The 17,266-nt window shown below is 28.7% G+C and overlaps 2 protein-coding genes across 3 annotated transcripts; one reads left to right on the top strand and one right to left on the bottom strand.

Moving 5' to 3' along the window:
• Positions 1-3,625: 3,625 nt before the first annotated feature.
• Positions 3,626-8,977, top strand: Vhasfd (V-type proton ATPase subunit VhaSFD). 2 transcript variants are annotated; one of them, XM_072008715.1, is made up of 10 exons: positions 3,626-3,803; positions 4,292-4,373; positions 4,548-4,737; positions 5,117-5,335; positions 6,057-6,152; positions 6,562-6,767; positions 6,853-6,937; positions 7,792-8,198; positions 8,272-8,385; positions 8,488-8,977. In XM_072008715.1, exons 1-10 carry the CDS (start codon positions 3,746-3,748, stop codon positions 8,576-8,578), a joined length of 1,548 nt encoding a protein of 515 aa, XP_071864816.1. In that variant the 5' UTR covers positions 3,626-3,745; the 3' UTR covers positions 8,579-8,977. The 2 variants fall into 2 exon arrangements, with proteins under 2 accessions (XP_071864816.1, XP_071864817.1); XM_072008716.1 differs by lacking the exon at positions 6,057-6,152 and having other exon boundaries at positions 3,627-3,803.
• A 2-nt stretch (positions 8,978-8,979) lies between these two features.
• Rpi135 (RNA polymerase I subunit Rpl135) lies at positions 8,980-17,218 on the bottom strand. Its single transcript, XM_072008712.1, has 16 exons — positions 17,045-17,218; positions 16,623-16,955; positions 16,319-16,558; positions 15,924-16,246; positions 15,599-15,858; positions 15,281-15,523; positions 14,786-15,063; positions 14,526-14,723; positions 14,332-14,439; positions 13,765-13,941; positions 12,455-12,669; positions 12,237-12,375; positions 10,852-11,008; positions 10,510-10,763; positions 10,270-10,434; positions 8,980-9,211 (listed from the first exon to the last, which is right to left on the bottom strand). The coding sequence occupies exons 1-16, from the start codon at positions 17,111-17,113 to the stop codon at positions 9,002-9,004; spliced, it is 3,369 nt and encodes a 1,122-aa protein (XP_071864813.1). The 5' UTR covers positions 17,114-17,218; the 3' UTR covers positions 8,980-9,001.
• Positions 17,219-17,266: the final 48 nt, after the last annotated feature.

Here is a 17,266-nt window from a genome sequence, read left to right as displayed (position 1 = left end):
AATTGAATATTTTAATCCTTTCGTAATGCGAGGTAGACGCGAAAAGAATTATATTAAGAACATCGTATAGAGATAATATAAATATATAAAACCAACAACCGACAGTCTGATTATAATTATTAGTCAATGAAGGATTCTTTAACGAAACGATTATCGAAATTGAGAATTTCCTCTATTTTATTTTATCGATACGAAATCCAACAAATATAATTATATCGCGTATCTTGCTATATATTATATTTTACATCTACCATAATTAAACTATCTTTTAATCATACATTGAATAAAAAGAAGATCGATTGGTAGCTAAAACAATTATAAAAGTAAAATTAAACAACCAGTAAAGTCTTTCACTTTGAATTAGTTTATCGTTTCGATTATTCTGTATATGGTAGTGCTAAATTTTAACGAACTATTTATACGAAAGAACGAAGAAATTTATTTTAGATCGAAAGTTTTTTACCAATTAGGAGAAAATCATATAAATTATATGACACTGCTGTAAATATAAAAGTACGGAATAATATTTTTCTGTAACGTATGTATAAAAGATAGAGAGGGACGAAGAGATTGATGAGTCTGATAAACGAATAAATTTAAGCGTAGGAAAAAGAGAAGAAAAAAGTACGTGCACGAGAAAGAAAATATCTGTGAATGCGTAACATTAATTTAAACGAAAGTGCGCGGAATAAAATTATAATGACGTTATATTTATATTTAAATCGTTAAAAAAAATTGTCGATTTTGATCTAAATTTGATAAAAAAAAAAAAAGAAAAAGAAAAAAAAGAGAAAAAAGAAAAAACAAACAAAGGAACATATCCAGACGTTTATAGCTTGATCAACTTTGTTTCATGTCCACTCAACTCTGACGAAAACTTTAGTTTAAGCACAGTTTTATTTCACTGATCCTCGATTCGATTAAAACTTCGATGATAACAATAATAATCTTCCGTCTTCCGTTTGCAAAGATATAGTATTAATTATATAATAACAATAATAACAAAATTGGTCAACATTTCTTCGCCAATTATGACAATATACATATGCACTCGAAATTCTAGAATTCGTTAATATACATCGATCAAAGAGCTTAAATACAGTACATTACAATATAATGATTAATACACATATATGTACATGTGCGTGTTGAAACTAAAGAAATCGTATGCTAGAAATAATAAATATTACTTGCGCATAGTTTAATATGTAATCGTTAATAGGATTATCAAACAGAGCGGAGAAAATTTTTATATCACATGCAAAGATATTAATGAACGAAGATATCATGCACGATCAACTGACTTGCATTCATTTTTCCTCCTATACTATCGTATTTCGTGTTTTCTTTATAATAATCCTTTTTCTTTTCATAAGAACACGATAATTTCTGTAAGACAGCCGAATGACTTGGATTATCGACAGAAATATTTGCTTGTCAAGTCAGTTAATCGGATGAAAACAGATTGCGAAAATATTATAATCACGAAAATACTTCATATTCCCAATATAGAAAGATGGCTATTTAAACGCAATTAGAGGATAATTTTATACATACAACATGTTCAATACGAAATAAAGAAATTTTTATAAAGTATCGTATTCTGTTCTTACTGTTGAATTAATTTCCCATATTTTCCAATTCAAAGACGTAATTTGATTCTTATATAAAATTAACATGAAAATCAATTTTAGTACCCCGGAAATTGTTTCTTATATTATTCTTTCAAATAGTTTTCTTCAAAATTCTTCATTTTATTTATATTTATATTTAGGATTTAGGATTTAGGATTTAGGATTTAGGATTTAGGATTTAGGATTTAGGATTTATATATAATATATGTTACGTCCGATGACTCTTGACGTAAATCAGAATCCATCTCTCGGTCGAGGCGGTCGTTAACTCTGCAAATATAATTCATCGGACCGCGATAATCCTAAGGAACTGCCATAAAACTAAACATTTTTATTTTATCGTTAAGGCGACGACCATCCAGACGTTCCTTATGGTTATTGTTCCATCGGGTAAAAAAATGGGAAGGTCGGGGTTAGGTTTCCCATGATCAACGCTCATTTCCACCCGCGAGCCATCGGTGGTAGGGCGACCAGCACCCCGGCAATAGTTTTCGTCTGCGACAGCATCATCAGACAACTTCGCTAGTTTCACTTTAGTCATCCTTTGATCAGTCAACACCTCTTGACTTGTTTTTTCATTCGATGCTCACCAGTCAATGTCTTGACTGGTTTATCAACCTTAGATCGGTCATCTGTTTAACTTATATCTATACGCACCGAGCGTAACTGTCTATGTCTACAAAGTTATTGGAATAAAGTTTATATTGTAACCTGTTACTTCGGTGTTATAATCAGTTCAACCACCTCCATTATCCTAAACGAAATCCTAAACGAAATCCTAAACGAAATCCTAAACGAATAGGGGATCGTTCGTTTCGTCGCGTCGATTATCTAATCGTAACGGAAATTTACGATTCTCGTTGACGGATCTACCGCGACCGCGTCTCTCCGCGAACGCTCCAACAATATATCTTTATACTTTGCACTGTAAAACTTGAAAAAATATGAAAGATGGATAATTAGGATAATAAATAACAGTAAATATTAAATATATGCAGAAATTGGAATCCTGAGAAAAATCAGATTCGTATATCAATATTACATTGTAAAAAAGACATGTAAATATTACTGACATTTTGATCAAATTTAAAGTAAAGAAATTAGAACCGTTAATATGTAAAAAGTTTCTGTTCTCAAATGTTTTCATATTAACATCTCTACTATATAATAACTATCCTCATAGGAATAAGAAAGTAATAAAAAGATTTTAAACAATAATACATACACATAGTTATGTATTTGAAGTCTGAGAACCTTTGTACTCTAAATTATATGTTTTTAGTATATTATATAGTATATAATATAATCTTTATAAAAAATGTATGCAAATATAAGTAAGGATAAAGCTAAGGGTGGAAGATAATAATTGGTAAGAAAGGAGTATAATTCCAGAAACACGTCAGTTATGTGAGCATTGATTATTGAATAAGGTTATTGAAAGTAATACTTGTAATGCAAATTATAATTCCTATATTTCAATTACAATTCAAGGTATGTAAAGTAATGAGTGATAACTGGTAAAACCAGCCACTCCACTCATTAACGTAGAGTACGATCGTATATACGTATAGAGATATAAAGATAAAGTACGCGGTCATATATTACCGTGTAAGTGGATGCGATATGGCAATAGAAAGATAACGCTGTGTAGAGGTCCCTTCTCTTCTTGTCTAATCCGGCATACACACTGACGCTACTCGTTGATCGTTATTACACTTTCGTATTTACTGGAAGAATGTGCATGCGTTATAAGATAAGAACACAAGAGACCTTTGTACAACGTTCTCTTCCTATTTCTATATTACTTTTTCAGTTTGTATCTCGTATCTCTCGCATCTTTATATCCCTATCTCTATGGTCGAAACCTGTTTACATGATCCTTTCTGAGTACCGAATTTCCTCTCTGTTAACATCAAATATCACATTAACTAGAAATATTTGAATTTTACTAGCTGTTAGGGAAATTTTTTATCCAGTTCTAACGAGTTGGTAATATATCAGTCTTGTGACCCAAGTGTTAAGGGAGGTGCAAATTTACGACAGCACGACCTTAATTCTCTGCAACTCAAATATTAAATAAATTATACAGGATTTAAGGAACAACAACAAAAATGGTTGATCGTGTGAACATTAAAGAAATGATACCGGCTTTACCGGATGAAAAAATTGGTAATTGACCTAAACATACATATTTATTTCTTAATTTGACATTGCCCCTCCCAATAATGTGCTGTGTTTATATGATTTACAAGCATTATATTGCTTTTATTTGCGTCTTAATTTTATTCATTTCTCAAAAAAAAAAAAATGATAAATTGCTAATATGTACGGAACTATATTCAATTTTTTACTGTATATGCCATTTCACAGAAGTTTCTTTCTTATGTCATGATAAAGACATTCATTCTTTTTATAATAATTTGAAAAAGATTTGTAAGACACATTTTTCTATAAGCTAACGATATTTATTGTTATTTAAGTAATCTATTTTTGTTAATCATATATTATATTTGTGTCATATTTTTATGTATACTTGTTATCCTGAACATAAGACTATAAGCATCTGCACAAGTTTGCATTGTTGTTTTATTCTTTTATTTGCATGATTACATGTTGTTTATTAACAATAAATAACAATAACATTTAAAACTTTTTAGATATGCTAGCAGCTACGAGCATTCTTCAGCAACAAGCTGCTGATATTAGGAATCAACAAATCAAGTGGCAATCGTATCAACAGTAAGAACACCGTCGTTTTAAATATTAATATCAAAATATTACTATATATATATATATATGTAAATATTTCATAAAATTTTATTTCGAATAATCTATAAAATCTTATATATATATATATATATATATATATAAATTAAATGTATTAAATAACACTTAATATTCTATGTTTTATAGGTCTCATATGATATCAAAAGAAGATTATGATTTTATAGTGGCTTTTGATACAAATGATGCTAGTGTACGGGATGCAAAACTTAAAGAAAATCCACATCAAGCTGCTAAAACTTTTCTTAACTTACTTGGTCATATTTCAAAAGACCAAACTATACAATACATCCTTACAATGATTGACGATATGCTTCAGGTACATCAAATCACATAAATTAAAACGTAGTAAAGTACCCTTCATCCAAATTCATCAGAAGGTAAAATGCTTGATATAACTGAATCATTTGTAATAAATAAAAGTGTACTAATTTTTTTCATTATCTAAAATTTTTTATTCAAATAACCGAAATTCACATTTATATTTATAACTGAATCAAATCGTATATTTACCTTTTTTCTTTTTAATAATATAAAATTATTTATATTCAAGCTAAGAGTTTATATAACTGAAATTATACGCGGCAATAGTTGAAATAATAAAAACTCATTTCATTTGAATAAATGGAATTCACATAAATTGAGTTTTCTTGTAATATGTGATTTATTTTTATTAAATGTTTTCAAATATATTTTAGGAAGATCGAAGTCGTGTAGAAATCTTCAGAGAACATTCAAGTCGCAAACGTGAATCAGTATGGGGCCCTTTCTTGAACTTGTTAAATAGACAAGATGGATTTATAATGAATATGACCTCTCGAATTATTGCCAAACTTGCTTGCTGGAGTCACGATCTAATGGAAAAGACAGATCTTCAATTCTACTTGACATGGTTAAAGGATCAATTAAAACTCAGTGTAAGTTAACAGATATATAATCATTTTATTACACGATTTAACAATTATGAACATAGTTTAAAAATAAAATATATTTGTGTACCATTATAAGTGTATTTTTCATCATAATATTAACGCAGTATTGTACATGCTTCTAATTTATTAGCACTAGCTTAGCTTTTCTTTTTTATATAATATAATTATGTGTGTGTACACAATGGTGTTGGTTTCCATTATTACCATATAGGATGGAGAACATAATTGGAACTACTTCTTTATTATTACATAAAATATTTTTATATTTGTTTTGTTGATAAGTTGGAATGTTTTCAAGGAGAATATAACTTGATGCGTTGCAGAATATGTAATTATGAAGTAATTTCAATTGCCTGCTTCATCCTGTATATGTGTAAATTATAACTCAAATATTGTATAATATAATTCATTAATTAATCTCAAAATTATGTTCATTTGTTCATTTGTATATTTTTATATATTATTTCTTCTTAATTATACCAATAAGTGAAATTTGTAACAATTTATATATTTTATACAAATTTTATATATATAACTTTCACATAAGTGAATTTATAAAAGTCTGCTAAAGTATATAAATACAAATGCCAATAAATCGCCTTAGATCAAATGCTACTAACTATACATTAAAAATATAGGCATACTGTAGCTTACACAGTAAAGCGATAGAAAGTGATTGCAATTATTTAAATATATGGGGTTTTAGCTTGAGGTTCCTCAGGATACAAATTTTCATACAGGAGTAGAACAAGGCAACACTGTAGACAAAGAAGCAAATGAGCTACATGAACTACAAAGTCTGGTTAGTCTCATAATAATTAAGTATGTATTAACACGAAAAGGTCATACAGCTAAACTTTCCTATCAATTGTTAAACATAAGATAGCGCGAGGTACAAAGGGTTATAATTGCAAACAGAATACAATTGAATATAAAAATAAATAAACATTATGATAACCATATGTAATATTCTTTATACGAAATTATTTTTATTTAAAATAGAAATTACTACTGCTGGATGCCTGTGCATCTCTGATAAGATTTTATCGTTAATATAAATCGTTCTTGTTTTGTACATATAAGAATACATTCGCATTTGGTTTGCATAATGATTTCTTTTTATTTTACTTTTTTGGTGCACACACATAATTTAAATTTCAATCTTGTTGTTCAATTATATTTTTATTATATATACCATCGTGTTTATTCAGAATAATGAATACATTCAGTCCGTGGCACGTTGTTTACAAATGATGCTTCGCATAGATGAGTATCGTTTCGCATTCGTGTCAGTTGATGGAATTTCTACTTTACTGAGTGTTCTGACAGGCAGAGTAAATTTCCAAGTACAATATCAACTGATATTCTGTATATGGGTACTCACTTTTAATCCTTTGCTTGCAGAGAAAATGAATAAGTACGTATTGCATATATCTATATTGCATAAGTGTAACTGCATTTCAAACAGTTGTTAAAAATATAACATAAAATTTTTATTTTAGATTTAGTGTCATTCCTATATTGGCGGACATTTTAAGTGATTCTGTTAAGGAGAAAGTAACTCGCATTATTTTAGCAGTATTTAGGGTAAGTTACTTAATCTTTCCACTAACGAGACGGCTGTAGCCGTCTAATATTGTTTTTATTAACAACAACATATACGGATGCTAATTGATATGAAAAAATACCAACAAGTTTCGAAATCCTGTCTAGTTTTCTGGGATATATGTGTGATTCTATGTGCCATTTCAATTTTACAAGTGTCCGCGAGTGTTAATATGTTAAATGTTTCAAAATTACAGTTACAATAAGAGAGGTGATACGAAATAATGAAAAAAACATTTTTACATATGCTTAATTCACTTTATAGTTTATAGCTATATAATTTTTTATATATATAATGTTTCAAAAATTCAAATTCGAATGTCTGTCAATAAGCGATCTACTGTACACCAATCATTTCTATAAAATGGTCTTTGTATATCTTAAGAAAAAGAAAAAGATAGAAATATTAAGTATATCATTATTTGATTTTGGTCTGTGTACATATATTGTTTGGTATAGAAATTATGATATTTCATTTTCAAATCCTAATTTATTTTTGAACTGCAATATTCTCGTAAATGTAGCAGAAAATTACATCTCACTATTCATAACATTTTAATGACATGGTATTGATTCCTGTTAAAATCTAAATACAAGGGTGAAATTTCATAGCTTTCATATTCAGCAGTAAATAATTTATTAATTAAATCTTTATTAAAACAATCTATGTATGACTGATTTTCTGATTAACAGACACTTAAAATTTACATTTTTGTAGATTCATTATAAAAAGATACAGTAATTAATTAATCAATCCACAGTTGTAAAATTTTCTATACTTTTTTTTTAATACATATTCTATTTTTATTACTTTATTCTTTTTTAATGCTCCATAGAACCTGATTGAGAAAGTAGAGGATGGACAAGTTGCTAAAGAACATTGCATCGCGATGGTACAGTGCAAGGTACTGAAACAACTTTCGATCCTTGGACAACGTAAATTTGACGACGAAGATATCACCGATGATATTGAATTCTTGAATGATAAATTACAAGCATCTGTTCAAGACCTAAGTTCGTTTGACGAATATTCGACCGAAGTGAAATCGGGACGTCTTGAATGGTCTCCCGTTCATAAATCTGGCAAATTCTGGCGAGAAAATGCTAATCGACTAAATGAAAAGAATTACGAGTTACTGCGTATTCTGGTGCATCTGTTAGAAACTAGTAAAGATCCCTTAGTTCTCAGCGTAGCTAGTTTCGATGTAGGAGAATACGTAAGACATTATCCACGTGGTAAACAGTACGTTCAATGAAACTTTTTTACTTACACATTAAAAAACGATTTACTGAAATCATTTTTGAAATTATTCCAGTATAATAGAGCAACTTGGAGGTAAACAGCGAGTAATGCAACTTTTAGGACATGAAGATCCTAATGTAAGATACGAAGCTCTTCTTGCAGTCCAGAAACTCATGGTACACAATTGGTGTGTAATTGAAACATCTATATACAAGACAAAATTTGTACTAAATTATTGTCAAAAGTCGTAACATTTGATAATGTAAATGGTTTGGTATTTTATTTATAGGGAATATTTAGGAAAGCAACTGGAGAAAGAACAAACTGGATCAAATGCACCAGGAGCAAAACCTGGAGCACAAATCCCAACGAAAGCATAAACAAGTATATAAGCTATGTAAGTTTCGATTCAAGTCTGTATACTTTGCCTTTGTTTTCATATTATTTACTTAAATACTTGCTTGTCCAACTGCTTGTACACTTGCGTATAAAAATCGATATGAGAAAAACATTCTCAGTATTGGAATTATATTATAAAAATTACTTTGCATTCTAATGTAATTATCTGTAGATAGTAAAAGAACAATATATATTCCAATAAACATATGATTCATCATGTTGTCAAATCCAATAAATCAAGAAATGTACATAACTGTTATAAAGTATTTAATAACGGGATAAATATATTTCTAGAATAATATTTATGGAATTTGTAAGTAAAATGTTTATGAAATGTTAAGAAAAATAAACTATTATCACTAAAAGAAAATAGAAAAATATATGCATTATATTTTCGTTTATTTTCATTTCTCCGCAAATGACAATTTTACATTAATATTGCAAGACGTTAATTGCGTTACGAGATATCGGAAAATATATGGTATGTCAACTTCTCTCACAGATTCATCATCACCACAAAGACGACATTTTGTCTTGTCATTTAATCCTGATGCACTTAGAGCCATTTCCATTACCGGACCCAATAACGTTCCACATTTTTTACAAACTAAAGTCTGAAACAATAACGTTATTATTAATTAAATGTATGCTTATATAATTAAAAGAAAAAAAAAGAAATATGTGTTCATAATAGACTTATCGGTGGCAATGTAAAGCTGTAATTATTGCGAGATGTTCTCTTTACATGAATCTTATCTACATCTCTTACAAGTATTAACTAATGCAAAATAAATCAGAGACTTGGAAAGAAATGGTACTAAGAATATTTTTATGCTTAGACATTTAAATAATTTAAAATTAGACTTACTGTTATATGTACCAGAGTATGTAATTATTTTTATATTTCTTAGTTATATGTGTTTTATATTTTTATTATATTTAGTATAATGATAAAAATAATATTAAAATAATTCCTTTTTCTTTATATAAAATAATTGTATCTTTTTCATATATGTTACATGTAATTAATCAAATTTTATCATAAAAATAAATTTTTGTTCAAAATAATCAATATAAAGGTATTTTTATTTTGATTACGAATTTGTTTTCTTTTGCGAATAATATTATATAAATATAAAATTAAATGGGTAATTTATAAGACTAAAAAAAGTGAAATTCGTATGATTAATAGTTGCGTAAATAAATATTCTTTTGTGGAGGTAGTTTTATAAAAGTTAGCAAACAATGACAATTTTGAAAAGTTGTATTTTTTAAAAAATTTCGATACCAGCAAAATGATAACTTAAATCCTTCCCATTTTGATATAAATTACAATATATTTCAAATTTGAATAAAAATTAAACAAAAATGATCAATTGTGCATGGAATAGCATCAAAAGTGAACTATTGCCATTGCTCAGCAAATTGAGTAATTCACTCAGTGTTTTTAGCATAAAATCGTTTTTAGCATAAAATATTAAATGTAACAATTGATTTTATTATACTATCTGGGTTTAATTTGAGAAAGAATGAATTTCTCTGCTTTTGTATGACTAATGTAGCTTATTGCAATAAATTGATACTATAAACTTACATTAAAAAGAAAAAATGTGGGTTAGTCCATTTTCTCTTAATGTCTCAATTATATGTTCTATTATTTAAATTAACTTACGGTAGTTTTGTCTGAACAATGGAAAAGACGATCCTGAAGTAAGAACGAACAACCATGAGATAGTAATGAATCTCGTTCCATTTCTCCAAAGCGAACACCACCACCCCTCCTTCTACCCTTTATAGGCTGTCTTGTTAAAACATCAATTGGTCCAGTACTTCTCACCTGTAAACATGATAAAACAATAGATAAAAAGACACATTTTAACTTATTATAAAGAATTTAATTCTCTCTACCAACCTGCCACTTATCTGAAACCATATGACGTAATCGTTGATAATGTACTATTCCAAAAAATATATCAGCAGTCATTTCTCTTCCGTCTATTCCTGAATACATTCTTTCTGTTCCATAATAATTATAACCACCGCGTTCCAATAATTTTCCAAAATATTCAACAGCTGTCTCATCCTCGTTAAATCTAAACGATGTCGCATCATGCACCAATCCATGAATGGCTGCAGATTTTCCAGCCATCACCTCGATCATCATAGCTATTAAATATGCAATTTAAATAGTTACAATAAATACAGAAGCAAATATTTCGAATATTAACATCTGTTTAAAAAGAATTAATTTTACCTATTGTCATACGGCTTGGAAAACCATGAGGATTAAAAACAATATCTGGAATTAAACCTGTTTCTGTAAATGGTAGATCCTCTGCAGGCCATTTTTGTGAACAGATACCCTTTTGACCTGCCCTCGAAGCAAATTTATCTCCAACATTTGCATTACGCTAAAAAATTCGAAATTCTTATTTGGAATCCTTATGTTAACATTCTTATACTTTACAGAAATTACTATACAGGACTATCACACAATAAGTGGTACAAGCAACTAGTACAATCATTCTTATGTAAAAAAATTAATTGGAAATGTAGAAAATTTGCAAAATAGAAGTGTGTTTGTAATTTTTAACATTTCAAGATTAATTGTTTAACATAAGAAAATACTATTCGAATATCAAATCTTTTAAATTAAAAAAAGGAAGAACAATTCGATCTGACAAATAATTTTTAAAATAAAAATTTATGCTTAAATACAGCTTCTCTTCAGGGCACAGGAAGAGAGAGTAAAGGAACAAGGACAGAAAGTGTTAAGGAGTTCGCGTATTTAGGTGTACTAATGTAGAGGGATGGAAGCATGGTAAAATATATAAAAGGAAATATAAAAGGTGCGAATGTCATACACTTAGCCAGATATGGGAAATCAGGGAAAGAAATTTTAGAGATAATTTCAGATTAAGAATGTTCCTATTTAATTTGTTGGTGATGGGAGTAGTCATATATAGTATGGAGCTGTGGGGTGTGCAGGAGGAAAGGAAGTGCTAAGGAAAGAGAAGAATATCTGAAGAAGAATGGGCTTAGTATAATGGGAGCACAGGAAAGAATGGAAAGAGGGTATAACATCTCAAGTTTAGAGTAAGAGACAAGAAAGTGCAAATATAACAAGATTGCAAAATCAAAGTCTGTATAGCCAAAGATATAGATATAATATAAATATAAATATGTAAGGACAGTGCAACTGTGAGGAAAAAGAGCAGTTAGTGACACAAGTGAGATGCAGATTGATAGAGAGGTAGAGCAAATATTAGGAGGGGAGTAAAAGGAAAGAATGGGGATAAATGCGAAGATTTAAAACACACATGACAAGAAAATGTAAAGAATTAGAAAGGGAGATTGGTATAGGAGAGATATTCAACGAAGAAGGAAAAGATAGGGTGTATACTGAGGAAATTAGAAAAAAGAAAGAGGAAAGAGTAAAAAAAGTAAGTTATACAATTACAAATTAATAATTGTAAAGATTTACACAATTGATAACATATATAATAGTTAATGGTTAAATAGATGATAGACAGTAAATATGTAATAGTAAAATAAAAACATTTGGAAAATATCCCTGACATTGACATCCAATTTTCAAAGATCATCAATTCAAGAGATATAAATTGATATTTTACTTACTGGAATACGAAAAGTGATACAAGCTCTACGTGGAATATGACTATGTAATGTTCCACAAAGTTTTACAGTATCAACATAAGCAGCCTCCTTCCCATGATATTTACCAGTAACATATGTTGATTGATCTGCATCGTAATAACTATTAAAAAAGATGTATTTCATTTTAAATAAAATAAAAAATTATTGAAAATGTTAATAATTCCATGAATAAAACTTACCAATAATAGATATCACCTTCTGAAATCATTGTACCTAAAATAGGAAGGCCATCAACGTCTAATTTTTCTGCGAGATCAGGTTTATCAGGATTCCTTGCAAAATAACTTTTCTGATCTTTTAAATCTACGAATTCACATTTATAAATCATTCCATGTGCAAAACCCCTATCGTGCGCTGCTTTGTTTATGATCATCGCGTCTTCCATATCATACCCCTAACAAAATAAGTAACAGTGTTTAAAAATTATTAGATCGGTCAATACAAAATGTTTCCTCAAATAAAACTTTCATCTTTGCAGCAATTTAAAAGTTTCTTCAAAATATCACATATTTAATCAAAGTACTTTTTGTATAATTTTATATACTTGTCTCTTTTAATTAATTCCATTATTCAAGATATATAAATGTCATCTATATTTCAGAACTAAAACATTTTTCTTAAAATATGATTGTCAATAATATATTTTCCGGTCTCGCCCTTACTTTATTTTGTAATGAAAAATCAAACCTTTGAATTTCATGAACCAAGATTGAACTCTGCTATCATTATGTATGTATGTATGTATATAATTTTCCTAAATGATAAATTTAGCAATTACAGTATATGTATCTATACTAGTATATTTTCAATTAATTCTCTGTTACAAAAAGAGGCAATTGAGAGTTTTGTTATTGTTTTTCACCAACATTGACCAAATTTAATCTCATTGAAAAAATAGAATTTTTGATATATATATATATATATGTAGAGGGTGTTTCGTTTAACTGGGAAATATGGAATATCTCTTGAGGAGTTGAAATTACCAAAATATTATTCTTACAAAAGTTGTTTGGTATATAAGAGGACATTAAATGGTGTAGATAATTTTTTTGTAAGTGTATTAGTGGAGGAGGTATTACAGTCAAGTTCATATTTTTAAATGGAAACCTATATTTTTTTATTTGTATCACCACATGATATCAATCCACCTAGTAGAATAACATAAATTAGATCCTTAGAGTGCTATCATACTATGAATAAAAAAGTACAGAGTTTTGTTTAAAAAAACCTAACTCAACTTTAATGCCTCCCCCATTATTACACTTTTAAAACATTATTTACATTAGCTAATGTCCCCCTGTATGCTAAATAACTTTTGTAAAAGCAGTTTTTTCATAACTTTAATCCCTCAAAAGATATTTCATCATTTCCACTTAATCAAGACATCCTGTAGATGTTAAAATATAATATATAATTCTAATATTTAGAATATATATATGTTTCATACACACCAATCTAAAAATCAACATATATATTCGGTTGTACTTACTGTGTAAGAAATAACGGCAACGATTGCATTAGTACCCATAGCAAAATCATCAAGATTAATTTCGTCATAATGCACTGGCCGAAAGAGTGGTGTTGCAGGTGTTTGCAACCTATATAATTTAGTTTCAGATTGTAATTGCCATGTATGGCATGGAGTGCCCATTGTTTGTTTACCCATCTGAAAAACAGCGGAATTTATTATTTGGAAGTTCGCTAATTTATTACTTTCAAGCAAAAAAGATTTGTAAAAAATCTTAAGGTGTATATACACCGAACGTACTAGAAATACATATTTACAAACCCCTTCAGTAATTAATAATATAAATAGTAGTTAATAATTATGTGATAATTTTACTAAACTTTATGAATGCTTTGATACGTCAAACTTTATTTCTGTGGAAATAAAGAACTATCATCTTAGGAAATGGTGCTATTTATAAATTAGTAACAAATGCTCACTAACATGTCATTCTTTGTTAACATTTGTTTAATGGAAACATTAAAAAAAATATTTATAAAAGTTTGTTAATAGGTCATAAACAATTGCGAACTTTCTGCATAATTTTACCTGACATTGATACATATTTCGTGGACTTTGATTACAATCCGGCATTGGGATAAGACTTGCTAAATTACTTAAGAAAGCCGTTTTTGATAATTCTTGATGTGATGTCAACTGTAATAGTAAATAACATTTTTATAAATAAATGAATAGCAAAGCAAAAAAATTATTTTGAAAAAATGAGAAAAATAATATATTACTCCTTCATAGGCTTCTTCAGGTGTAACACAGATATTTAAATAAATTTGTTCAAATGTTCCTATATATTCCACCTTTTTGGCGGCTAAATTCATTACTGGCCTCATCATACGAGCTGGATTTGTAAATAAATATAATCCTGGATATTGTGCTGGTACATTTTTTTTTGGCACCAGTGCTATCTCCATTGTACACGGAACCTAAATATAAATAATAAAAGAAAAAAAGTTTGTTGTACTGAATTAAGAAATTACGAAGTTACCTCTTCGCCTTTTATTTTAAGCAATCGTAGCTTGTCTGTTACTCTTGAAATTATATTATCGTCTATTAATCCTATTAATTTTCCATCCAATATTACAATGTAAGACTTTTTCCAGTTATCAGCAATTGACAGTGGAATCATTCCAAGATCCATTAGTATGATGGGAACATTAGCTTTCAATTTTGGATTAGTATGTTTCGTAATGATGCAATTCATCGTTAAATGATTAAGAAGACCACAAGGTGCACCATCAGGTGTATGTACAGGACAAATGAAACCTATAATATTACAACAAATTATTATTATTATTCTTGTATTAATAAAGCAAAATTTGTTTAAATATTACAAGTTAATAAACAAATATTACTGTAGTAATAGAACAAACTGGATCGTACATAATTGAATAAAGTAATATAAAACAAAATGTTATGCATCTATTATTTCCTTATAAAACGAAAGAAATTTTTGAAACAACCTAATGTACTAAAATATTACCCCACGCATCTGGCAATAATTGTCTAGCTTCTGTGGTTCTCATTTCTTGGAAAAAGGAACCTCTGTGTATTGCGCGAAAATGGCTCATGTATCGCATTCTATTAATATTTTCAGCGACAATTGTGAGACCTGTATTTTGCATCAATCCTAAACCTGTTGATGATCTTAAATTTCCAGTGGATAAAAAATTTTCCATTTGTGATTCCAGCGAATTTCCATGTTTCATTACATTTAACATTTCCTCTATATACATATGCAAAGCAATTATAATTGTAATATAGATTTATAATCTTTAAATTAATTTTTGAAAATACTTACGAACATTTAAGGTGTACCTATTGCCAGCACTCCTTGCACGTTTCAAAATACCCATTTTAAGACCAGTCAACCAACTATATAATTTTTCTTTCAATACTTGCAAATATAAATGACCACCCAGTAAACATTCTTGCATCATCACAGCATCAGCACCTTCTACGGCACATTTATTATTTGCAAGAGCAAATAGCTTTTTTGTCATAAATGTGAGTAAATAAAATTTATCCAGTGGATCATGAAGATGAATTGCTATACAATGCCTAAAAATGATATATGTTAATAACATAAATTAATTTAAATTTCTCACTTCATTAATTAAACTTACTTAATTATAAAGTCACAAACATCTATATCAGTAGCATCATGAGGTAATTCAAAAAGCTTTATTCTAAACATTCTCCCTATATAAGCTTTGCATTCTTCATGACTATTTAAACCTTGTTCATGTACAGCTCTTAGCATATTTAAAATACAACCTTTGTAATATAAATCATCTTCACATCCAGCTGTTAATGCATTATAAATAAAAATGTCCGAAACATCAACCAGGCATTTTAACATCAAAATCAATGGAACATAGTATAAAACTTTCCTATATGAAAACATTAATTTTGCTGAGCCATCAGTTACATAATGTAAAGTATTATTCTGTAAAACATATAATGATGTAGTAACATAGTTTTAATTTATAAAAAATTTAACTGGATTTGGAACACGTACAGCTGTAGTATTATCATCTCGTACACTTCTTAATAGCAACCCAAGATCGCTAAATTGTATGCCACGAGCTTTCCAGCCTGATCTTCTAATAGCAATAGGATAATTCCTCCTTGTCATTAATAACATTCTTATAATCCTCTCAAGGCCTTTAATAATGAAATATCCACCCCATTCTTGTTCATGTTCTCCATGAGCAACTAAATCTTTAGGACTCATCTTATTTAAATGACATCTATTAGACTGTAACATTAAACGCAAATAAAATATAATTGAGCAATTTATTTTGCGTAACTATATTACATACTTTAACCATAATTGGAATTTCTCCTAAATCCCTTTCGAGCGTCTCTTGCACTTTATTATTGATAGACCATCCTAATTTAACTGTTATCTTTCCTTTATAAGTACATCCTCGTTGTCTACATTCTGTAGGATAGATTTTATGATTCTTCACCCCAATTGCACCAGATGGAATATTTGGTTGATGAATAGATACATCGTCGATCCATAATGCTACTTTGTCTTCATTTGGCAGATGAATATAAACAAATGGATTGTCTTTAACTGCCTCAGACAGGCCATCTTCTAGCATATAATTAAAAGAATCTATGTGCGGAGCACCTAAACTCTGCAACAACTGAGATATATAAAGAAATTTAATTAAACTTAATATTTTTGAATTATATTTATGGTTATAGTAATCGTAAAAGAAAAATAGATATTTACAGGATTCTGCTTTTCTGGAGGTTCGCCAAAATTTGTTGACGTATTTGTCAATTTCGGTTCAATCAACATTTCTATATTCTTCCAAATTATAACATAAAATGTTTAAAATAAAATAAAATAAAATAAATATACACTACATAAATCTGGTTACGTATACTGGTTACGTACGACACTTCTACCCACGTGTATGTTGCAGTGCTACCAACTTACATACATAGTACA

The sequence above is a fragment of the Bombus fervidus genome, chromosome 8 (assembly GCF_041682495.2).
Source record: "Bombus fervidus isolate BK054 chromosome 8, iyBomFerv1, whole genome shotgun sequence".
In the NCBI taxonomy this organism is placed as follows: domain Eukaryota; kingdom Metazoa; phylum Arthropoda; class Insecta; order Hymenoptera; family Apidae; genus Bombus; species Bombus fervidus.
The sequence above is the reverse complement of the archived record's forward strand: the minus strand, read 5'-3'. Positions and strand labels throughout refer to the sequence as shown.

Coding starts and splice junctions, on each gene's coding strand:
- Vhasfd (XM_072008715.1), top strand. CDS start 3,746: ATGGTTGATCGTGTGAACATTAAAGAAATGATACCGGCTTTACCGGAT. Junction 4,374..4,547: donor AAGTGGCAATCGTATCAACA/GTAAGAACACCG, acceptor TATGTTTTATAG/GTCTCATATGATATCAAAAG. Junction 8,199..8,271: donor CATTATCCACGTGGTAAACA/GTACGTTCAATG, acceptor AAATTATTCCAG/TATAATAGAGCAACTTGGAG.
- Rpi135 (XM_072008712.1), bottom strand. CDS start 17,113: ATGTTGATTGAACCGAAATTGACAAATACGTCAACAAATTTTGGCGAA. Junction 14,724..14,785: donor TTAAAATAAAAGGCGAAGAG/GTAACTTCGTAA, acceptor ATTTATATTTAG/GTTCCGTGTACAATGGAGAT. Junction 14,440..14,525: donor CTGAAGAAGCCTATGAAGGA/GTAATATATTAT, acceptor TTACTATTACAG/TTGACATCACATCAAGAATT.